Source organism: Podarcis tiliguerta (assembly GCF_965153285.1).
Source record: "Podarcis tiliguerta genome assembly, chromosome: 10".
Taxonomy (NCBI): Eukaryota; Metazoa; Chordata; class Lepidosauria; order Squamata; family Lacertidae; genus Podarcis; species Podarcis tiliguerta.
This window is the reverse complement of record NC_139543.1, coordinates 23,163,435-23,187,902: the sequence shown is the minus strand read 5'-3', so window position 1 is coordinate 23,187,902 and position 24,468 is coordinate 23,163,435. Positions and strand designations below refer to the sequence as shown.

Sequence of the window (24,468 nt, the reverse complement as noted above, 5' to 3'; positions counted from 1 at the left end):
AAGATAAATGGCAAATCTCCCTTTGTTTGTGCATTTCGGGAACTGACTGAATGCTATCGAGTAATATTGCTAAAATAGAGATGTTCTGAGGCCTCTCCAATAATAGTTTCAAAATCCTGAAAGAACACTGCTGATTATATTCAGTAGAGTTTCTGGGCCTAAGTAAGGAAACACTACTTGAAAAGCACACACGTTCCCCCCTATAAGCATGTGCTGTGATCAGAATCTTGAAATAAAACAAACTGTCCACATACTTCTCTTAACACAATATAGCTACTTCCTGCTTTCTCTATTTGCTCCACACAAGTGCTGTAATTCTAAGCAGAATACATTATTATACATGCACATTTGAAGAGGTGGCAGTTAAGCAGGCAGTTTCAGTAATATAGACAAAGCTTTACTGCCCAAAACTTGACGCTGCGTTCAGTCAGTGAACTTAACTTTCCAAGCTGTTTTGCTGCTCATGGTTTATTTATGACTACTTAGCAGTTTATTTTACACACCACTGTTAAACTACCAAGCCTCCAACAATGAAATAACATCATTAGACAAGTCCAATACAGTAAACCTTCCTTAAAGATGTCATTAGAGTCCTCAGTCTATGCTGCTCTGCTACACAGAGTTATTCCTCAGAGGATCCTTTTCGTATTTGAATACTAACTGGATGTTTAGATTTTCATTCTCACCAATTCTTTTTAATCTCCTCCAGAGGTAGGAGACTCAATACACTGTCTTGAATCTAAAGACCTGGGCATGAGCTGAAATTCTCTTACCTCCCCTCTCCTGCAGGATACATACCATTAATGACTGCATGTTCTACCTAGAACAGGACACCAAGGACTGATAAAAGTGGCACACTTACAATATCAGCCACTCTTCAGTTCTGAATTCGGGTTCTATTCAAAAAGCAGGGATAGACTGTATGCTATGGTTTTCACTGTGAGATCTAAGTAAACTGATCAAAATCAATCTGTCACTAGTACCCCTTTTCCTTTTTCTGATTATGCCATATTTTCTTTAATGCAAATTTTGTGAAGTGCCTAAATACAAACTTCGCATATGACTGTCAAGGAACTTCTTCCTGTTCCTCCGTTATCACTTTCTTTTGACATTTTGTTTATAACTGCTCCCAACTTTGTGTTAAGCCTCTTCAGATAACAGCACCAGCATGGAGTGTTTTAGTCAGCTACAACTAACTGAAATTGAGGCAATAATCTTGCACTCCTTTGCAATTTCCAGTTCTGACTATTGTATAACAGACACTAGCTTAGATTCTTCAGTTATACTACTGCAGTCCCATTTCCATTAATGCACCTGCAAAGGTGGAATAGTATAAAATTGGGGGAAACCCAGAAATAATACAACATGAAAGAAGAGCAAATAACATCTCACTCCAAGCTGTTTGTGCTGGTTTTGTAATCTGGAAATTCTTCTAAGAAACCAATAAGGGCAAAATTCAAAATATTGTGGTGTTTTGAATGAATATGCAGCTTCCACAGCAACTTTTCAAAAAGTATAATAATTAGTTAAGATTGCATATGAAAATTTCTAACACTTTATAAATCAAATGCACAAATGAGATTTTAAAACCCTTTTCTACTCCCTCTCCCTTTGACCTACTCATAGTATTTATGATTCAAATGGATTATTAATTTCATAAATATCAAGTATCTAATCTTAAGACTTAAATATTCTTAAAGACAAAGAAATCAAGATTATGAAAAGCTTCAAATGTAGAATACCTGCAAGCGCCCATTCTCCAGTGCTGTGAGAATGGCCACTGTAATATAACACATAGGTATCATGTCTGGGTCCATCAGGGGTCCGAAGTTCAAGAAAAGATTTTAACTTAGAATGAAGGGTATCAAAAGAAATTCCACTTGTTGAATAATCACAGCCGTAAGTCTCTATCATATGATATGCAAAGAACCTTTGGATGGCATTAAGCATGCCAGTGGATCTCAAATTTAGCTCTTGCACATGCTCAGGTGGAAGCAGTGTTGCTTGGCCATCAGGACTAGAAGAAACAGAGGGGAGAGAAGAAGAAAAAGGGAGAAATTAGCTTTTGTCATTAATGGAGGTAGTCCTTACCTTGTGTTGCAATAATGGAAGTTACTCCTGTGTTACGCTGTTCACTACCCACAGCTGAGCTTTGAACCACTTGACCACTGTGCGGACTCACTTAGTTTAATTTAGAATGTTCAGTTACAAGTGTCTTAAAACAGGTCTCTAAATCACTGAGAAGATCTGTACTACTTAAACAGTTCTCATTTAGGTGGTAAATAATCCTCTATTAAGGTAAAGGTAAAGGGCTAGAGTCGGACACGACTGGCCCGTACGGGCAGGGGTACCTTTACCTTTTTTAAAGGGGCCGCTGACCATTAGGTCCAGTCGTGACCGACTCTGGGGTTGAGGCGCTCATCTCGCTTTATTGGCTGAGGGAGCCGGCGTACAGCTTCCGGGTCATGTGGCCAGCATGACTAAGCCACTTCTGGCGAACCAGAGCAGCGCACGGAAACGCCGTTTACCTTCCCACTGGAGTGGTACCTATTTATCTACTTGCACTTCATGCTTTCAAACTGCTAGGGTGGCAGGAGCAGGGACCGAGCAACAGGAGCTCACCCCGTCGCGGGGATTCGAACCGCCGACCTTCTGATCAGCAAGTCCTAGGCTCTGTGGTTTAACCCACAGTGCCACCCACGTCCCTTTAATCCTCTATTACCTACCAATTTAATTAGCTGTCTGGTACATTCTTAACTAACTTAACTGGTCTTATAAACAGAGTTCGGGAGGTGATCACCCACCCTGTGCTCCACAACCATGATGAGCTTTACCCATCCTCTTCTTCCCCATGTTCACTCTAACAGCAACCCCCATTCCACAAAGATGAGGTTGCACAGCACATCACACACAGATGGATGCAGCTTTATCCTTCTGTCTCCCTTACAAATGCAGAACCGAAGTCCCTCAGCAGGGTCTCCAGGACACAGCAAGGCCTGGTCATTTGCCCGGGGGCGTTACACCAATTAGTCTTCTTCCTGCCCTACAAAAACCCCTCTCTCTTTGTTCTCATAATGTTTAGTGTACTTTCTTATTAACAAACGTTAAGGAGGAAAGGCAGACAAATCATGACATCCACACACATAGTGGCTTGGCTCCTAACTATACTCTCAGGATACTCCTGCCAGCGAGCATGGGGAACCCTATGCTTTCCCTATGCCCTCTAGAAATCTACTCCTATGCACTCTGAAAATTTGCTCCAGAGGGTTGGGTGAATTTCCACAACATGATGGGGGTACTTGCAAAAAATTCCTTCCACCAGTGGACCCTCCAGTGGATTTAAATCCTTTCTTTTCACAGAGGGCACCTGAGAAGCTAAGTCAATATATTTAACTTTTCAGAGTACCATTAGGACAAAAGATGGGGGGGGGGGTTTAATCAAAATCTAAGTCAACAAATTAGTATTTAGTTGTTGAGAGACTGAAGTTGGTCTAATAACTTCACCTAATAAGTTGTCTGCATTAACTATTGACTTGTAAGGCATAATACCTGCAGAAATTGGTAGGAATCACAACTGCATAGCCAACACATGTTCCTCCCAAACAGTTGCCCAGTTCATGAAATAGTCCATGAGCCATGGATTCTAGTGGCAAGACAATCAGAAACACACTCATGAAGATTCCATTGAATTTCTAAAATAAAAACAGATGCAATCATTAGATATATTCTAGCAATTAGCACATATAAATGAAAAAATCTGTAATTCACAAATTTTCCTCAGCAACCCTACTGTAAATAGTTCAGTATATAAACTGTAGTGCTAACAAGATTACTGTGTGGAAGTATATAATGGATTGCATGAGGAAACATGAAAACAGCCTTGAAAATAGCAAAATATATTGATTTATTGTTGCTTATTAGAAAACTTACATGCTACCTTTCCAGTTCTAAAATGAAATATTTATGGTAGCAAAAATGGCAGCATTGCAAACTTATTGTGAGATAGTTAAGAATGAACATATTTAGCTTCCCCCACCAAGGCTGCAATTAATTTCTATATGGAAAAATGAAGGGCTCTTGTGTATGCACTATGAAATAAAACTAGCTTCCAAACTATCATACAAATTGTCATTTATTTTATGTGGAGCATAAAGTAACATCATCTGGTGTCTTCATTCCATTGCTGTAAACTGGCCACATTTTGCAGTTCATCTAAGCCACTGTGGAACAAAATAATGATGATGACAACAACAACAACAACAACAATAATAATACTGATAATAATTGTATTATTTATATGCCACCCATCTGAGTGGGTTGCTTGTTTGGTATGTTCAGGGACTCTACTACACATCAGATGCCGTAACTTGCTACATGCCATGAATTTTGATACAAAATCCCCCCATTCTAAGAGCAACAGAAGAGGATGTAAAACCATTATAACATACCTGCCAACATACAGTACCCAAAACTGCTGTTGAAAGAAGGCTAAAAAATACAAGTTGCTCTGAAATTAAACAAAAATGACGCATTCCTTTTGATGCCATAACTCTGTCAAGGCTGTTGTTCTCTGTCCTGTGTGTGTAATATATTTTGTGGCAGTCATTTAATTTTGTATGAAATCCCCAGAGAGTTATAAGAAATATGATGTGGCAGACCATCCAGAAAATTCCAAAAATGGAAAAGCCAGGTATCACAAAATACCAGACATCCAAATCGCCTAGTTTCAGGGCTGAAAGAATGAAATAAATAAGTTCGATGAGGCCAACAAAAATTACTGAAAATCTCCGGCATACTCTACCACGATACAAATAGGGTTTCCAACGTTCTGTAACTGAAAGTCCACTGAAGTAAATGTCAAGAAGAGGATCTGTTATTAGACAGCTGAAAAAGCATCCCAAGGCGAATGGGTTCGTTGGTATGAGTAGGGATGGAAAAAATAACCAGGAGGAAAGGACTCCAAAGATTACCAAATTTGGAATTGCCAGGAAAGACTTCATCCGTAAGTCAATAATCAGCATTGCCAAAGCCACCACCAACAAGATAATACTCATGGATTTTTTGACCAGCATGGTTGTGCTGGCAATTGCAAATCCAACCAGCTCAAGAAATTCAACTGTTGTCAGCAAAGTTGGTCGATGATGAATACAGCCACATATCCTCTGAACAAAAGCAAACAATATTCTTATGATTATGGAAGACAGCAGCAAATATTTGGTTGCCGCTTCTTTCACATCATTTTTAAAAGAATCATTATCAAGAAAACAGAGAAGGCCAAGTAAAAATCCAAACCAAAGATTAGAGAGACTTAAACTTGCTGCTTCCATTGAAAAATAGTAATAAAGTATACTGGCAATTCCAAGAACAAAAAGTCCCAGGATAAAAATTACAAGTATTAATGCATCTGCTGTCTGCTCCCACCTGACATAAAGGCCCATACATATTGCAACCAATAAATTAATTCTGGCTAAATAGCCCAGATAGCGGACAGATGAGTGCATGTTCACTTCTCGGTTTGCCTCATCTAGTCTTGTCATTGCTGCATAGAGACAGTGGCTAACACAGTAACGCAATGATCTACACATGTAAGCTGACTCGTAGTGATTGCATCCAGTTCACAGGAAATAACTGTTTGAATTTCCTCCAATAAATGTGAAGCAAAAGCAGCCTCCTGTAGCGTTGCTTCATCAATAACTGCTAGGGATTACTGACGTACTGAAAGAAAAAGAAAAAACCACATTAACTTCAAGTTACACATTTTAAACAAGTTTACAGATAAAGTAAATAGGCATGCTTATAGAGTTATTATCAGTATTCAAATACTTAATATTCTAATTTTGATATGATACTTTAACAGTAATGCAGATCATATGTAAATCTTGTTTAAAAATATGTGCTCACAAGTGGCACCTACTTTAGATTCTGAATCTACAAAAATCGATGTTTTAAACATTACAGGAATATAAAGTTGAACAGCCAAGTTGGTCTGAATGAACCAACGTGTCTTTTGCCAGAAACTGAAGCCTCTTTCAGTCTGATGGACTTTTAATGTTTTACACCTAATTTTAATGCTGAGTGTAACACACACACACACACACACACACACACACATACACACCCTTCCTGCTATTAGGTTTCTGTGTTTGTTTTATTTGTCAGATTTCACCATAAGATCCTAGGGCAAGTTGCAACAATATACATTTATTATAAAAACAAACAAAACCATCACAATAAAAATAAGTAAAACCATTCCAAATTGAACACTCTTTGAAGTTAATATATATTGTATGGTGGAACCACCTCTTTTGCTGAAAGCATATGCATATATTGTATGGTTCCACCATACAATATATATTAACTTCAAAGAGGTGCATCTCCAGCATGCAGTGAAAGCAGTACCATGAAGATGATAGACTCACCTTTGTGGTGAGATTTATATCGATTTCCCCTCCTTTTGTTTGCCTTTGTATTTTTACATGTGTGGATCACTCAGAGTTCAACTGGGCTGCAGATTATTTTTTTTAAGGTAAATAATGTAAATCTGTGTAACCCCTCCTTTACTTGGCAGGCATAGGCAAACTTCGGTCCTCCAGATGTTTTGGCCTACAACTCCCATCACCCCTAGCTAACAGGACCAGTGGTCAGGGATGATGGGAACTGTAGTCCAAAACATCTGGAGGGCCGAAGTTTGCCCATGCCTGCCTTGGAGTTTTGATATCATGCCAAACACGCTTCCCGCCCCTCTCATTCCTCTTCCTTCGTTGAACACCGAACCTGAGAAAGAATTCCGAAGCTCCATTTTTGGAAATTTCCTAGAGGGAGCTTTGCTATTGTTGCTTCTTGCGTTCTAAAAGACCTGGAGAAGAGTCCCCGTTTCAAACCTGAAAAGAAGAGGGGGAAACTTCCTTCCAGAGTATTTTTTTTTTTAAAGTGACGTCGCGCCAGGTGCGCTGGGATGCAGGGCAACCTGGGCGCATCGACGCGGCGTCTGATTGGCTCCCTCCCCATTCACTCAACTTTCTTTCCCTTCCCTGTCTTACAGGCCTCTTTCCAAAAGTCTGCGCTAGTTCAGGAACCGCTTGTGGGGCGGGGGGCGGACCTTGGGGGGAGAAACCCATCGCAAGGCCCGGACTGGATAGACAAGACAGACAAGAGGAGCGCCTTCCTTTCAGCAAACGGCCGGGGGGGGGGGAGAGAAGAACCGCGCCCCCACCTGCCCAACCGCCACTTGTAGCCGAGGCTGGGCAAAGGCGCCGCTCACTTCTGAGGGGACGCCACCCCCTCCCCACCAAAGTGTGAGAGGGGAGGCCGAAACCTCTTGTCTTTGCCCAAGACACCCTACCCCGTCTCGCCTCCTCGAGCCCCATTTACAGCCGGGTGCCCCCCACCCCTCCCCGGCTGCCGCTTCACAGCTTAACTCACCAGCCGCCGCCGCTCACTCCGAAAAGTTCTCCTCCCGCCGCCATTTTGACGCTTCCTCCCCTGCCTGCCGCGGGTACGGGGAGCGCGAGGGCTCAAAAAGGCGACGCGTCCGGAGGGCGTTCGGGCGGGCAAGGCAGGCTGCTGCTGCTGCTGCTGACGGAGAATCCCGGGCGCCAGAGCAGCTTCTGAGCTGAGCGGCGTCGCTTTCCCACCCGCAGCCAACGGAGGAGTCGCCTCTGTGGGACCCTTTTCCGGCCGTCGCTTACAAGCCCTCGAGAAGATTGCATGGGGGGGGGGGGGGAGACACGCCCTGGCTGTGTTTGCTTTTCCACAGGCGTCTCCCGCTGCAAAGGGAGGCGTCGTTGTCCTGGGCTGGTAGCGGGCGGAGTGGTTCAACCCGGGACGGTCCCCAACCTGGTCAAAAAGGGGCTTTCGGTAAGACGTCGTTGGCCTCTGGGCATGGGCAGAGTGGCTTCCAACTTGCTGAGGTGCTGCAAAGCTCAGAAGGTTGCCGTCAATGGAAGAGAAGGGCTTCTTAAGGCAGGTACACCCCAGTTCATCTGGAGAAGGGTTTCCCAAACTTGGATCTCCAGATGATTTCGCACTGCAGTTCCCATCATCCATGACCACTGGTCCTGCTGGGTAGGGATGATGAGAATTGTAATCCGGAAGCAGCTGGAGACCCGAGTCTGGGAAACCCTGATCTAGAGGCTATACAGTGGTACCTCGGGTTACATAGCTTCAGGTTACAGACTCCTCTAACCCAGAAATATTACCTCGGGTTAAGTACTTTGCTTCAGGAAGAGAACAGAAATCGTGCTCTGGCAGTGTGGCGGCATTAGGAGGCCCCATTAGCTAAAGTGGTGCTTCAGGTTAAGAACAGTTTCAGGTTAAGTACGGACCTCCGGAATGAATTAAGTACTTAACCAGAGGTACCACTGTATAGGTGGCAGGCTGCCCCAAGACATTTTGAAGCCAAGGGTGGATATTGCTTGAATGTAACTTAACTGAGCACCAAGAGCCTTGGGCCACTTTGTCTGCACATCCTGGTGGACAAGAGGCCACCTCTCACACAATCTGAACGAAATAATCTGTGGCATGTTTCCATCCAACCAAAACGGTTCATCACATGTACGCACATTCTATCTTAACAGCTCTTCCTTGAGAACAAGTTTGCTGCTGTCATACCAATGGCCAATTCTGGGCACAGGCAGTATAAATGCTTAAGAACTCAACTAATTTTGGAAAATATGGTTTATTTACATTGGGTGTGAACAGTATTTATAGGTGAGATATCTGAAGAACACCTCTATTTAATTCTATAACTTTGCAAAGTGGTAGCGGCCTTAATTTGGTGCATCAAAGACCAAAGGGCTTTAGTAAAATTGGTGCTGAAAGTCGCTTTGTTGTTTGATATCTGTTGTTGCTATTTAAGTTGCACAAGTTACAGGCTAGTAATTGCAACCTTTAAAAAGGGGGAATGATTAAGATTGTGAAAGTGGCAAGTTAAAATATTTCTCAAAATATTTCATTCTAAATTCATTGTAAATAGGAACGCAAACTCAGTGGTAAGCGTCAGTGATGAATTCATATGTTCTACTTTTTTGGGGGAAATAAATGACTGCACAAAGAGTGCTAAATATTTTTATCTGCTATATATGAACCAAAATATATTAGAAGTGGATACGCCTTAATCTCTGAGTGTGTAATGATTGATATGGGTAATATACATGTTATTTTAATTATAAACTAAAAATTATAAAGTTTCCTACAGTTGATGTTTAAATATTTAAATCAGGTATCTTAAAAATAATTAAATTGGTGGGACCAGAGCAAGGCATTATTGGATTGATGAAGTAGGCCCTTTTTCCCAGTTCTGAATACCTCTAAAACATTTCTGAAGATTATGTATAAAATCTGGTATAAATATACGGATTATTATTGTTTGTGATAAAATGCTGCACTCACACTGTATACTTTGCAACAAGTTACTCATTGCAGTAGTGTCCTCATACATAGCCAAGAGCAAACTGGGCAATACAGCACACACCAAGCAATACTCAAAAGCTGTTTGCGTACCTTCTTTTAATGTGTTCACAAAAAAACTTAAATGAAAACACAAATGTAATTTTTTTGTGCTACACATTCTTCCTTGCGTTGACCTGGATTCCTTTATTATTGTTAACCCTAAAACTCCCCAGATTTACACAGCTTTCTCTGTATTTCTAGTGAGATTCCAGTAACAAATCCATTTAAAATAAAATGTGCCTGCAAATATTACTTGGGGGTGGTTAATTGCTCCAAAAGATTTCTTCACATTAGGGCAATTGGAAAAATAATAAAGTGATTCCTCTACTGAAGGATCCACAACACTTTCACCAAGCCATCAGATATTACTGGCCAACTTCTACCATTAAAAGTTTTAAACCATTTCACTTACATACATCATGACTTGAATTTCAGCATCTGAATGAATGAGAAAACATTAACATGCACTATGTAACAGAAATGCACCTATGCTTAGGAAGTCCTAGGGACTTTCTGCTAATATTAAACTGCACATCTTGCACATCTGAGAAGTATATATTTGGAATGAGAGAAAAGGTAGCACCAGCATGGCAGCTTTACCTACTCCCAACACACACAAAAACACCCTAGGAAGCTTTTAAATAAATGAAAAGGAACATTTAGCATTAGATGTAGGAAACCTCTACCTGCCTATGCAGCAACTATTCTTGGTTCAATGGATAATCAAACTAACTGGGGCGTGATGCTTCTGAGTGCCAACTGCCACTCTACAAGATAGCAGTTATGACAAGCAGGATGACAGGCAATCACCCTGTTGTCACAGATGAAGGCCATCCATACCCTACTTTTGCCTGTGGGATTGAGTGAGTGAGTGGCCGGCCAAATCTGGGCCTGAGGCTGTGCCACAAAGCCTTCAGAGGGATCACACTTTTCAGAAGGTAAAAAGAAACCTTACAATTAATCAGGTTTTCTTTTAAACATAAATTCCCTATGGTTACTTGCAGTCAAATCTGAACATTTATAGGTTTTTTTTTTAATGTTACATGCAAGAGGTACAAAAAAAAAAACATGTTTACAAAGCAACACCACACTGTATGAAAGTTGTGTATAAAAACTACTTAACAGTATGCAAAAAGCAAGTTGAGATGTCAGTTTTGTGAAACAGTGTGACATTTTGGTGGGAGTGTAAAACTTGTACACATTTTTAAACACACAGAAATCCCTTTCAAGCTGTGTAGTGGCACTCCTGAAATGGCAGCTGACTGCTTAACACCAGGCCAACATTTATTAAAACTGCCATTCTATTTATTTTTAAATATATTTTATTGATTTCCATTTTATGAAACTACAGAAACTATTGGGTCTTTTGGCTGTTGGTTTATATATTTCAACTTGTATCAGCTTGAACCCACATTCAGACATGTGAATACAAATGCCTTTAATCTGATATGGAAGCTAGATATAGGAGTCCAAAAATTCTGGTGCAGTTCAAAAAATGTTGGTGCAGTTAATAAAACAGATTTTGTTTAAAAGGAAACAGTTCCACCCAGGATTAGATTTGTGAAAACAAGTTATACTTCATTTTTCTATCTGCCACCAAAGAAACCAGTTTCTTAGCTTGTGAACTTCAGAATTTTTTAAAAAAGATTTATTATGCAGATTATTCATCTAGCCCTCCAAAACACTAGAGTGCCTTTATTTGTTTTCATTCATAGCTGCGGGAAAAACTTACAAATTACATTAATAAAAATACGTAGGATTATAATGAGGCTCAATTCAATACTTTGCTGATTTCATGCATCAGAGACCTCTGGAAGGGACTGTTATGCAGCTTTGTACTGAACTACTTCAATGCAAAATACTTTGTAACACAAAATACAATGAAAAACTGTAGTGTGGGCAATGATGTTAGTGTAATTAAAAAATGGCAAGGATATTGTACCCTGGAAGTTAACAAAAACAAAATCCCATATTTTAAATCTACCATTATATATGTGTGTGTTATATATCATTCCAACAGCATCAGGGGCAAGAGAATCTAATCTCTTCCTGAAATGTTCTAATTGCAGTATTAAAGACAAGTAAAACCAATCTGCAGAGATTTTCATTTTACCCTATCAAGATTGACTCAACCCAAACTTTGTTCTAGGTCCATTTTTTGTTCAAGTCAAACACTAACAGTGCATACTATAAACGTTATGCGCCAAACCTCTAAGAAATGCTAGCATGAACCTCAAAAATCATATCTTGAGATTTAAAAATAACACACCAAGAAACATTAGCATATTTGCAAAATCACAGTTCACAGCACTGGAGGGCGGAGGGGAAATTGTACCTTTCTGGAGTATTTTACCGATACAAATATTAGAGTAAACCCTGTTTATGCTATGGACATGAGCCATTCTGCATAAAACATGCACTTTCAATACAAGAATAAATTTTAAAATTCGTAAGTAGAAAAAAGTGATGGCTCCCAAAAACCTTTCGAATTTCCTTTTTGTAAATGCTTTCATGTACAGAGCAGATGTCAGTATAGCAAAATTAGTTTTACAGTAAAGGGAGTTTGAACTTCATAGCATATTTTAATTGTTACATTAACTTAGAAGCAATATAGGATCTTCTAGCTCATAAAAAGGGATAGAGCTGGTCTGGCTTTCCCCAGAGTCAGAGTCATAAGGAGCATCTGGAAGCTCCATGAAGCTGTATGCCAGTTGTTCATCTTCTGCATCTGATCGGATGTAGCAGGAGTTATTAGAAAATTCCTCTTCTTCTATACTATTGAAATCCTGGGGAATGTACAACATCCCTGGGTAGTTCCTACTCACCAAGTCACTTGTTGTTTTAAGTGAGATCTTCCTAAATGCCATCAGGTGCATATGAGAAAATTTTGAGTACTTGAAACGTTTAAAGCCCAAGGATTCTATAGCAATTTTCCAGCTTTTCATCATCATAGCATGGCGATTCTGATGGGAAGAGTCAGGAGTGATAATAAGCAGCAATCCATTCAATACAAGAAGTTCGTGGGCCTTTTTGCAACATATCCATCGTTGATAAGGTGAAGGGAAGTAAGATAGCAGGAGGGAGAAGACCACAATGTGGAACAATTCTCCAGGCAGGGAATCAATAGGATTTTTTAGCTGTTTCAAAAAAGCATCTATGGCATCTTGTGCAAGCTGAAGAGGTTGCTGAATCTGAAGGTTCAAGAAGTCACATTTATAGACGCTCTGCAAAAAGAAACACAGATGCAGCTATATACTTGGATGGTGCAAGCCAGGTACATTAAAACTACGCATTTGAAGCATGGCTACACCATGAACAGATAAATCTTTTGAGCTTAAGTATTTTATTATAAACATTTCTGGAGCATTTTCCATCAAGAATCACAAAGCATTTTCCAAAACAAAAACAGAATGTAAGAAATTGAAATAGATATAATAAACAATTCTGTAGCAGCCAAACATCAGAAAGCCCACTGAGTTGGACATATAAAAAAACAACAACCCCGCAGATCACAGCTGTTAGCCACCTCCACCATCATCTCGGGTGAATAAAAAGGTATTGTAGCTGGTGATGAAGTTTCAAAGGTGTAACTGTCTGCCCTACTAGAGAAAGATAGTTTTATCATTACCAAGGCTCTACCTCACATACCCAGCAGTTAAGCAACACTCACCAGAGGGCAGACACAACAAGCAGAACCTCCTCCACTGATATCAAGGCTGAGGTAGGTTGGTATCAGCAGAAGTGTTCTCTCAGATACCTTGCTTCCAGGTTGTTCATGGCTTTCTGTGTCAACAAGAGCACCTTAAATTGGGCCCAGTAACATATAGGCAGCCACTGCCCATCCTCCAAGACAGAAGTCTCATGAGACCACATGCCGAAAGTGACAGCACTCTAGCAGTAGTATTCTGCCCTAATCACAATATCTGTATCGTGCAAGGGCAACCCCCTGTATAGGGCGTTACAGAAGTCAATTAACTGATAAATTAAACAGGCATATGTGTAAAGCATTTTTAATAAATAAATAAGCAAACGGCATAATTTGTTCTTAGACAGTGTACATGTTTCATAGAGGGTATCATTTTATAAGAGACATTCCCTTCTATGGAAGAGAGAAAGTGGAAATGACATAAGATGGTGCTGGCCATCTGCTGTTTTTCTAGACATTTGCACCAATACTAAATATTACTAATTATTTTTAACAAGAAATCTGTTGGATGATCAGAGGCACCCCCCAAAAAAATTAAGTAGTCTAACCAGTGCAGTCCTGATTTTGAAGCACAAAGGAATTGAATTATACTTTTGATGTAACACTGAACTATGGAATTTAAAGGAATATTACAAAATTCATAGTGATTATTAAATGCATGAATAAATACACATAAAAATAAAGAACACCCTGGCAGCTGTCTTTCATACAAAACATTGGTTTTAAAAATTCAGGAAGTAAAATATGTTCTGACATTCCCTCCACTGATTTTTACCTGAATTTTACAGCATGTAATCTAGGGGTTCAGCAGTGCTCAACTTTGGGTAGATCATGTTCTTAGTGAAAAATCCAACGGCCAAACTGCTACCTTTAATGGAGTGCACTGTTCCATTAAAAGTTTTACTTTTTATGACACATTGATCTGTGGATAGAATGCTTAAACAAACTCAAACATATATGACTGTATCTGACGAAAGTCACGATTAGAGCCACTGAAATCAATGGACTTTAGTCAATGGGTCTGCTTTGAGTGTGGCTTAGCTGGATACAAGCCAAGTGCATTCTGCTAGTAACCAACTGAACAATTTTTTGCATGTTAAGGATTTAATAATCTACTCTTGGTTATCTGTACTGACAAATGTTTCATACCTCAACAGCTGGGACAATGTCAATGCCAACCGTCAAAAATTCTTCAAACTTCAAAAATGGATTAAAACAGCTGCCAACATCAAGTAATCTGATCTTTCCTGAAGGATGTAGCAATCTAAACAGAAGGGGATTCAAATTGTGAAATAACCTTTAAAGAAATAAAATCTGTGAATCTTTTAGAATTCGCATTGCAATCTTTTAGAACAGGAAACATACAGCTGCAGTTATATAACTGGTGAATGGTGACATGTCCTGGTCATACTCGGTTGGAAATAAGTCAAGGCATTTCCCATGAAACCTCGTCTATCTCCATAAGCCCACAACCCTCCACATATGCAATTCCTAGCCCTCTTCCTAGTCCCCTCCAAACTGTACTTCAGTGTGCTTCAGCTATTGAGAGGAAAGGAGGTTCTTGTTCTGAACCCATTTCTGAAGGGTTTTTTTCTTTTGGGGGGAGGGAAGGAGACTTCATATGGGTCCAAAAAGTAACATAATAATAAATTTATTCAGTGAAAGATAAATAGGTCCTGTTGTCTCTTGGGAAAATAGAGGTTTCCTGCTTTTGCTGAACTTCGCTTATAACACACAATAAGTTTAGTAATTGCACAACTCTTACAGTTTTTTTTGGTAAAAAAATTAAGTTTCTATTGTTTAGATAATACACTTGAGGTTTCCTCTGGTGTTGTTTGGCAATACAGTTCTTGTTTGGCATGGTTAGGCCAAATGTAAGCTTTTTAAAATCCCACTGATCTTAACAGAAACATTAGATCACATACATAACCCCCTTCGGTAAAATAAATAGGACTTTAAAATGCCTACTTAGTCTAGCATGCTAAATTCACAAAACACACACAAATGAACTTCCACCACTACCACCACATCTGCCCTCTGATAACACTTACTCATCCATTATAGAACTATGATTTGAATTTTCAGAAGAATCCTCTATTTTGGAAGCTGGGTGAATACTCATGGTTTGAATACTTTGAGTAGCAAGAACTGCTCTTTTCTCATCTTTTTCCAGTGCTTTTCGTTTTCCACCATTTTGAAAATATTCCCGTGACACACTTGGGGAGAAAAAAAGAGGGGGAAAGGAAACTCAAAATACTTTTCACTATCGTTTTCTAAAGGCACTTTCTTATCTATATATTTCAAAGAACAGAATATAATTATTCCTTATCTAGGTAGAATGATTTGAAGTGACTGTACACATAAAATTAAACAAATGGGTTTGCACCAAATGTTAATTAAAGTAATGTAATATAGTATCCCGAACTATCTGTTCAAGACCATGCAGTTTATTCAGGATCACAAGCAATTAAAGCTTCTTTCCTTCTTTCTTCTTCTGAATCTTTTGTCTTATTAGAAGTGTTTTCCACACCAAGCTGGTGTTTATATATCTACAGGGCTTCCCTTCAGCTGTATCCCGCACCCCATTTCAAACAGAAGAAGCAACTAAAACTGTTAATCTGAAAACTAAGTGCTTTCATTTGACTGCATGGGTAGGAACTGCCATTGCTACACTACAGGTGGGTCTTCACATTCCAGTATTACTGGGTAGATCTATTCTAGAAACTGGAACAAACAACTAAAATCCCTTTTAATCTCCACCTGTCTAGTGATGCAGTCTTAATCCATCAATTTAGTACCAGGCATGTGGTTTGAAAACAAAGCTTGGCAGCAGAAAACATCATGAAACCTTGGGTTTGGGAAAGAAGGTCTCCATTTGTATACATTTGATAGAAACATGTTTTCCATCCACTATCTGTTAAATACAAAGACTGTTACAAATATAAAGAAAACAAAAACAGAACCCTGAAAGCAATTATATACGGAAACATATATTCTGTGGAAATGTATTTTTGTAATCTGTTCTCCTGTAGAAATCCTGCAAGCTTATGACCAAAAACCACTTTCTCAATAGTTTGCATTAGACCACTTACCTGCAACACCATTCAATGCGGCCCTCTCCTTCACAGGTTTTAGTCCAGTGGTTATCTGCCAGATTTTTCATTGCCTCAGCGTATTCACAGAGTGTTTCTTCATCTTCACAATGTTCACGCCAGATTTTATCAAAGTCCCCCACTAAAAACACACAAAAAAAGAGACGGGTGAGAATAATGGACAAGTGTTCATCAAACCCAGAGTCCGGCTTATTGTGGAAGCATTGCAGTGAGGGGAAGAGAGAAACCTAATTGTGCAAACTTAATAAACAGAAATAGCAGAAACCAACTAGCAGCTTCGTTTTCTGTTTGGGTATAAAAATACAGTTTGGATCTTCAGTCATATAGAAAAAAAAGGTATGAAATATTTCCCTCAAACCCATTTGAGGATTGCGTAAAGTTTGTTCAATTAGAAAGGGAACAGCCCTATGGAGCAAAAGAGATATTATTTTGCCCCATCTCCCATGTACCCACAGAAAGGATTACTCATTATTCAGAACAGAAAATTGGATTACAATTACCACACCAATTTCAAAAGTAGCTCAAGAGCCTTGCCTACAAAGTTTTTGAAGCGGTTTTGTTGAAAATATATACCTGGCATATTTAGTTTGACTTTGTTAAGGAAGTTACTCATATGACTAGATTACAACACTTCAGGTTTTCTCCCTTGTTTACGCTGCACAGTAACCTATCCTTTGCTATCCTACTTCCCTTTCAAGCTCATATTGGAGAAGCCACACAAACATTGATTGTGCTGCAGCGAAGAGATCTAGGGAGAAAAGTCATTCCTCCTTTCCCTCCCCTCTCTTCCAGGTCCCATGAAGGGCCTTCACTACCCTAATGGAAAATTTTGCTTGTTTTTCTGGCTCAGCAGACAAACTACAATATCAGATTACTAATAAGACAAACTGTTTACCATCCAAGATTGAATTTACTCTAACCACCATTTCCTGAACCTTCTAAACTATGCTGATGTAACCGACACTGGAAAGCTGTATAATCTCTTCTAAATAACTGACTGATGTTCTCTGTTCAGTTCACAACTAGTAACCAATTCAGTGTTGCACCAAATGGAAAGCTACCACTCTGTAGTATATTGGCAGGGAAAGTCTATTTTTATGTTACAAAAAAAAGTAGATTCTAGGAGACTTTCAGCTTGTATTAAAGCACCCATTTTAAATATATTCCCAACTCTCAGCTATTACCCATTTTTTTTTTGCTTGTACTCCCTTAACCTGTTCCTCACAGTAGGTACAGCATCATTTTGTTCACCCTTCAGGGACACCAAGGTAGGTTACTTGAAAAGTTGACCCAGACAATGCCAAAATACAGTGGTACCTCAGGTTACATACGCTTCAGGTTACACACTCCGCTAACCCAGAAATAGTACCTTGAGTTAAGAACTTTGCTTCAGGATGAGAATAGAAATCGTGCTACGGCGGCAGCGGGAGGGCCCATTAGCAAAAGTGGTGCTTCAGGTTAAGAACAGTTTCAGGTTAAGAATGGACCCCCGGAACGAATTAAGTACTTAACCAGAGGTACCACTGTACTCAAGTAAAATGTTATCCTCTGTAAGCCAAGTGGTCAAAAGGTAATTAGACTGAATGCTCAAAAAGCTACTACCAGGTGGTTGTTGTTCTTAGAACTTGGAATGAAAGGCATTGACATGCTTGATTCTTGCACTTCCTTGTACACACCCCAAAAGCTTTTGTAGATAACTGAAAATTAGCAGCATGCCATAAATAAAAATAAAATGGGTACTAATAGATTTTACCCTCTCGTTCACTATGCTCTTTCAAAAGCAAAATTTGAATTCCAAAATATTTTACGAAACACTTAAGAAAAGACTAGCAAGCAACGTTGCATACAACTTCCTAATAATTATTTTAAACAGCTGTTATTCACCACTTGGATGCTTCAAATTATACCTTCCTTCATGTAAACAACCTGGGATTGGCATGCAGTTGCAATCTCATCATGGTATTACTGTGAACTGGGGTGGGTTGGCTATTGGTTTGTTTTCATTCTTGTTTTTATTATGTATTTTGTGTGTTTTTATCTCGTATTTTTATGTTGTGGATCACCCTGAGATCTATGAAGGGGTGCTATACAAATTTAGTAAATAATAGAAATAAATAATACACATGTATCTAGTTATACACAAATGCCTCAGTAGCTGTAACGAACTGCAAGGCCACACTATCCCAACCTCTGTGATGTAAGATTAAATCTCTCATAATCTGTGCAGCGCTTTGTGCTTTATATCTGTGCCCCCACCTTAATATAGTTAATAAATCATGTACTGTACACATACTGGGTATCAGGATAACATAATGGTTAAAGGAGAGCTGAGTTGACAGGTAGCTTAGATTGCTTTGAATTATAAAGTTATTCATATTTTCATTAGTATAATGAATATGTCAGGAAAAAGCTTCAACATAATGAAAGGATGCAAAGGGTCAAAGACTTCTGTGCATGCAGACACCCTTGAGTGTTGGGGTATTCTGTGGAGACGCATCTGATACTGTGTGAATAAGTGAAAGATTGTCCAATCAAGTCCTGTCCCCCACACCACAGCAAAGCCTCATAGCAAGCCCAGGGACCAGGTTAGGCTCAAATCTGGTGTCCCAAACATGTGTTCAATGGGTATCAGGCAAATACATTAGTTAGCTTGGAACCATATTCATGTATTTTTGTTTACTGGAATATGTATAGATTGCATTTCATAAAAATACAGCAAGGTGTTCTCTACCAATATACAGATGTATATTGCTTGAATCACATCTGTATATTGGTAGAGAACAGTGGCACAGTTCAAAAGCAGTGACTGGACACTCATACTCCTTTCCCTCCCCCCACCTGCATACAGTACATTCAGTTTTTCCCCTTACAATATAAATAACTTAAGGAAACCGTATGCCACTGAATTGTCACATCTAAAGATACTTAAAAGATTCCAACTAAAAAGCTTTGCATCTCACATTCCAATTAAACTGTGCACCTTATTACATACTTAACCTCCAAACCAAATACTTCAGTTCAACTAATTTTGACTACTGGAAAAACTGTTCAACTATTTTTACTTCAATATTTGGTTGAATATGTTTTAGGCGTGGGTCACATATTAACAGTCCATAACAACCTTACTACACAGCTGAAGCACATCCAATTCAATGTAGATGTGAACTGATAAAATAACTGATAAAATAAAATAACTATGGAGAAAGACTCGTGCAGAACTCAGTTTTGTTAAGTGTTGAACTTGTAACTTGCATTTTAAGTAAGTTGTCAACCTAAAAGGTCCATAAAGCCAATCATTAGGAGTGACTACAGAGGGCAACCACCCCCTCATCTAGTAATCACATCTCCCCTTACAAGTTAATACTGAGATCCTAGTTCCTTAAATTCTGATGCAGAAATCTTGGGAGGTGCCCTTCACCTCTCAACGTTTGGAGAAAGGACAAAGCTGTGAGAATATTTATAAGTTCCAATGGCTAAACTAAGATACAAAGATCCTTCTCATCCCCTAAGTCCTCATAACAGAGCACTTGGGGAGGAATAGTGCTGGCATGGCAAGTGAAACTAGTTGGTGACGAAATCATGCTAAAATGTGCATACCCCAGCACAACTATATTGGCTCTCATTCATGCCTGTGTTTGAAAACTATATCTTATCCACAAATCAGGGCTGCAAGCACTGCACATTTCAAGAAAAGAAAGCCTTCTACAAGAATCAAAGTTTGTTCATTCAAGATTCAACAGTGGTAATGCTTTTATGAGGGTGGGGGAAACTTTCCAACAGTATGCCTGGAAAATACCACAACATGTAACACTGCCACAACACTAATGTAATTGCGATAATTCCAGAAAGCATGCCACATATACTAAGGATTAGGGTTCAAAGTTGGATCACCAACATTTCTTTTCACTACCGTCTTTCAAAGTGACAGAAGGAGCACATGCATTAAAATGGCTTCTGCACAGTACATTCTTTGGAAAACCTACATCAGCTTATTAACTTCAAGACACAGCTGACACTATGGAAAATTGAAACTTAAGCCTCTGTGAAAAATATATACTCATCCCATTTGCTTAACAAATGGGAGACAACTGATGTGTATATAAAGTGCTTGTTTTCTTCTGATGCGTGCATTTTTACTCCAAGGAGGTAACAGTAAATGTACTTTGTCTATTGCTTTTTTGCACCTATTACGCAAACTAGTAAATTAAAGGCAGATCTGTAGTTTTACTCCTTAAATTTTTCCATTACAAGAAGGTCCTACCTTCAGCAACTATGGGCTGAAAATTTCCATTTTTTAGTTCTGCCTCAGGAAAGCAGAGTTGAGCCCAGTCAGCATATGTAACAATGGAATCTCTTAGATATAGGTTCTTCCCACTAGTTTTCTATGATGAAGCATATGGGAGCCCATTAGCAACTGCTGATCCTAAAGAAGAGTGGATATACTTAAGAGATATACTAGCAGCGATGGACTGATTTCAAGTACTTGCTTTCTTTGATCTTCTGCAAGAAAACCCTGAAATACCACAAGATTACATTTATTTCATTCAAAATAAGTGAAACGGTTTAACTGGAAATGCTACCGTACACCCACTTTGCTCCTTGTGTGCCAAGATTTCAGCTAGAAGAGGTCATAGACAATCTAGAAGCAAGGATGACAAGAACATGCCACAACATATGTAGAAACTACCATATCAGGAATGGCATTTCCTTCACCCACAGCAGTTATTAAGGTAATCAAGCCAAGTCCACAGGATAATCTTGCAACCTCTGGGAGGAAGTAATTGCCATCAAGGAAATGGCTCATACCTTATTTAAATAGCTGATGATAATATATAAGTAAAATTATTGTTGTGTAGCATCAATATACATGGTACCATCGTGTTATACATGGCAAATGAGATAGGCCCCTGCCTAAATTTTTAGATGGGCAGTAGGAAGATACAACCCAGAGGGGCAAGGGTCACAGTGAATGGTTACAAGAAAGTGCAGTGACACATACATTTGCTTCCTTCACTTGTAAATGAGGACACACAAAAAGCTTAATTGCCAGAGTATCTGCATCACAGAAAATGGTTATGAACATTTTAGTCAAACTAGCTACTCAGTATGAAATTTACATGCAAAGAGGACTTGGGATATCTGTACCACATTCAAACAAGACTTTTATTTAAGGGTCAGCAGTAAAATTCCAGGACTGGATCTACCAAAGAGGCAATGAAATGCACCAGGATGCCATTTCTTTATTATTTTAGATCCCACACACTATGGGATCTTGTCAACCCTTCCGAAATCTTTTGATTTAGGGTGGTATATAAATCTTGTGCTTGTTGTTTAGTCGTGTCCGACTCTTCGTGACCCCATGGACCAGAGCACGCCAGGCACTTCTGTCTTCCACTGCACTTGTGCTTAAGACATATTAATCACACTAAATATATTAAGGGCTCCTGTTTGCTTACAGCAGTGGGCCGGTCCACTGTCCCTCAGACCTTGTGGGGGGGGGGGCAGACTATATATTTTTTGGGGGGATGAACGAATTCCTATGCCCCACAAATAATCCAGAGACGCATTTTAAATAAAAGGACACATTCTACTCATGTAAAAGCATGATGATTCCCAGACTGTCTGCGGGCCAGATTTAAAAGGCGATTGGGCGGGATCTGCCTACCCATGGTTTACAGAGTATGTTACAGATTCCACCAAAATGCAAACAAAAAACAAAAAAACCCCCACACATATTATCCCTGGTCACCCAAAACATGCCAGACAAATTAGAATACAAGGCAATGAAAGAAGATAACTCAAGGTATGCTAGAAACAACACAAAGTTTTGAGTTGCAAAGACTTTCAAAGGGCAGCTGAATAAATCTCATCAAGAGGATGAGCTAAAACAATCTTGCATGTTATCCACTACCCTTATCAGATAGCATGTTTTGCAAGTTTGTTAAACCTATTTGATAACATGAAAGATTGTTTTAGCTGACCCCTTGATAAGATTTATTCAGTTGCCCTTGGACAAGAGCCCAAGACCAGGGGTCGGCAACGTGTGGCCCATGGGCCACATGCAGCCCATGAAGACCATTTTACTGGCCCCTGAGCCGCCCCTGAACCAAGCTCCTCACTCAGTGAGTCCCCCCCCCGCACTGTGCTAAACCAGCGCATCAACTCGCCGAGCGGCGCCAGAAATCGTGTCTGTGCACATGCAGATACCGTAAATTGCATCTGCGCATGTCCAGATGCCAAAAATCGCTTCTGCGCAGTGGACATGTGCAGATGCGATTTTCGGCATCGTGCTGCGCCAGTCCGGCCCATGGACGATCTTCGTGGGAGTGATCTGGCCCATGGCCAGTAAACCTTGGCGACCCCTGCCCAAGACCTTAAGTATCTAGGGCCTGAGTATGTCACTTCTATTGCACTCTGTGCACTTCAGCAAACAGCTTACACTAGGCCTCAATTCTCTCTCAGTAAACTTATATATTAGATATTGGATATGTGACATGCAAAGTGATGACAAGAGCTGGAAGGAGAGGTCTGAATTTGTTTCTTGCCTGGAATTTTCATATTGCCAAGAAGAGGGGTGAGGGACTGGTTACTAGGATTAATTACTCCATTGACATGATTTCATGCAAGTCCACGAAAAGTTAAACTAGCTGTTGCCATATTTGCCAATCTCAACATACATTCCAGACTGAATGTCTTTCTAAATGATGCAATGTATCAACAGGATGAAGGCTGGAGATAGAGAAGCCTTGCAAGGTGAGATGCCTAAGAAATACAGATGTATGCAAGAGTCCGTTTAACAAGCGGAATACCGAAATGGATAGCTTCAGAATTCCCAGTAGTCAGCTTTCCAGATTTGTCCCTCTCCAATTGCATCCAAGTAACTTCATACCTCATAGGCCTTAAAATATGGGTGTGTACACCTGTTTTTAAGCAACAGAAATGTGGAAAACAGCCCTGAGAGTCCAGAAAAGGCCCTCATCCTTTTCACTGCCCACAAAGCCAGGAAAAGAATATGGTAGCATTTTCCCCATCTCTCTTGCGCAACTCTTTCACATCTTTAGCTTCCTGGACTTGCCAGGCGAAATCAGGAAAATAATCTGGAGCAGCAAGGCTGAAATACCCCCAAGTAAAAGCAACACCCATTATGCTGTACAGCTTCATAACATTCTGGAACAAAATGGCAGCATTCAAAACGGGCTGTGGAAACACATCGCTTCGTGGCCTCCCAACCCATCTCTGCCACGGTGCTTCCCAGCAGGTAGCTGAAATAAAGAGGCTTGAAACTCCGGATTCATGGCCAATAATACTCTGAATTACACAGGATACTGTGTATGTTTTGGGGGTTTATGTCACGCCCTCTTAAAGCTTTGCGGGCAACCGCTTAACATCGTTCCTGTGGCCACTTTTCTGGCTCTTGATATTTTGGGGGGCGTGGGGGGGGGGAGAAAGAGAGAGAGAGAGAGAAAGAAAGAAAGAAGTCATCGGATCCCATTTTGGCACAACGATGAAGATGGAACAACAACCGTTTCTTGAATGAAAGGAGGCCCCAAGGCGGCCGCCCTCTCCCCTCACAGGCCCGGGACCCCAGTCCCCCACAGCCGCCCTCCTGCCTTGCTCCTCGCCTGACGGGGCCAGAGGCCTACAGGGCAGGCGAGGAAAGGGGGTGGGGCCCGCTCAGCTTCCCCGCCAGGCCTCGGCCAAGGCCTCGCTTCCCCCGGGCGACAGAGGGACCCCCATGCCGGTGGGACCCCCCGCTTCCTCCGCTCGGTCCCCTTGCTCCGTGGAAAGAGGGGCAGAGGCGCGGCGGGGCTTCTCCCGCCTTACCTTCGCGGTACTTCTTGCGCAGCCGCCGGTGGACGCTCTTCACTACCCCGGAGAGCTTCTCCTGCTGCAGTTTCCGCTCCTGCTCCCGGGGCGGCGGCGGCGGGGGGCACGGGAAGGAGGCGGCGGCGCCCGAGGGGGGCCCCAGCTCCGACTCCATAGCTGTGGTAGCGGCAGCAGGGCGCCTGCGCTCCGCCTGGCTCCCTCCGCGGAAAAGGGGCGGCGGCCGTCGCCGGACTCTTCTGCGCCTCACGGCAAGCCAGGCAGGCAGAATTAAAAGTCTGGCGAAGGTCACGTGGCCCGGCTCGTCTCCCGTGGCTTGCTGGGAAATGTAGTCTCGCGCCTTTCTTTCCTCTCAGGCGCAGCTGCCGGAAGCGC

At 40.7% G+C, this 24,468-nt stretch overlaps 2 protein-coding genes and 1 long non-coding RNA gene across 5 annotated transcripts in view; 1 reads left to right on the top strand and 2 right to left on the bottom strand.

Moving 5' to 3' along the window:
- TMEM168 (transmembrane protein 168) overlaps positions 1-7,714 on the bottom strand; it is a 12,172-nt gene extending 4,458 nt beyond the window's left edge. The window contains exons 1-5 of one of the 3 annotated variants that reach the window (XM_083399689.1): positions 7,423-7,705; positions 6,775-6,881; positions 4,449-5,715; positions 3,550-3,692; positions 1,743-2,017 (exon numbers count right to left, since the gene is read on the bottom strand). In XM_083399689.1, the coding sequence (XP_083255815.1) occupies positions 1,743-2,017; positions 3,550-3,692; positions 4,449-5,585 (1,555 nt within the window). In that variant the 5' untranslated portion in view covers positions 5,586-5,715; positions 6,775-6,881; positions 7,423-7,705. Of the gene's footprint in view, positions 1-1,742; positions 2,018-3,549; positions 3,693-4,448; positions 6,266-6,359; positions 6,580-6,774; positions 6,882-7,422 lie in introns of those variants that run through there. The other 2 variants (XM_083399688.1, XM_083399690.1) reach the window with 2 other exon arrangements.
- Positions 7,011-11,415, top strand: LOC310658270. Its single transcript, XR_014502164.1, has 2 exons — positions 7,011-8,143; positions 8,369-11,415. It is a non-coding gene; the product is annotated as an uncharacterized lncRNA (long non-coding RNA).
- Positions 10,755-24,468, bottom strand: SAMTOR (S-adenosylmethionine sensor upstream of mTORC1). Its single transcript, XM_083399974.1, has 5 exons — positions 24,094-24,468; positions 16,249-16,390; positions 15,208-15,372; positions 14,306-14,420; positions 10,755-12,674 (listed from the first exon to the last, which is right to left on the bottom strand). The coding sequence occupies exons 1-5, from the start codon at positions 24,248-24,250 to the stop codon at positions 12,045-12,047; spliced, it is 1,209 nt and encodes a 402-aa protein (XP_083256100.1). The 5' UTR covers positions 24,251-24,468; the 3' UTR covers positions 10,755-12,044.

Bases quoted from the DNA above. Each gene is read 5' to 3' on its own strand.
- SAMTOR (XM_083399974.1), bottom strand. From the start codon at position 24,250: ATGGAGTCGGAGCTGGGGCCCCCCTCGGGCGCCGCCGCCTCCTTCCCG. The intron at 14,421-15,207 runs GTAAGTGTTATC...CCTTCTGTTTAG, and splicing joins CATAGTTCTATAATGGATGA to ATTGCTACATCCTTCAGGAA. The intron at 12,675-14,305 runs GTATGAAACATT...TTCTTTTTGCAG, and splicing joins ACATTGTCCCAGCTGTTGAG to AGCGTCTATAAATGTGACTT.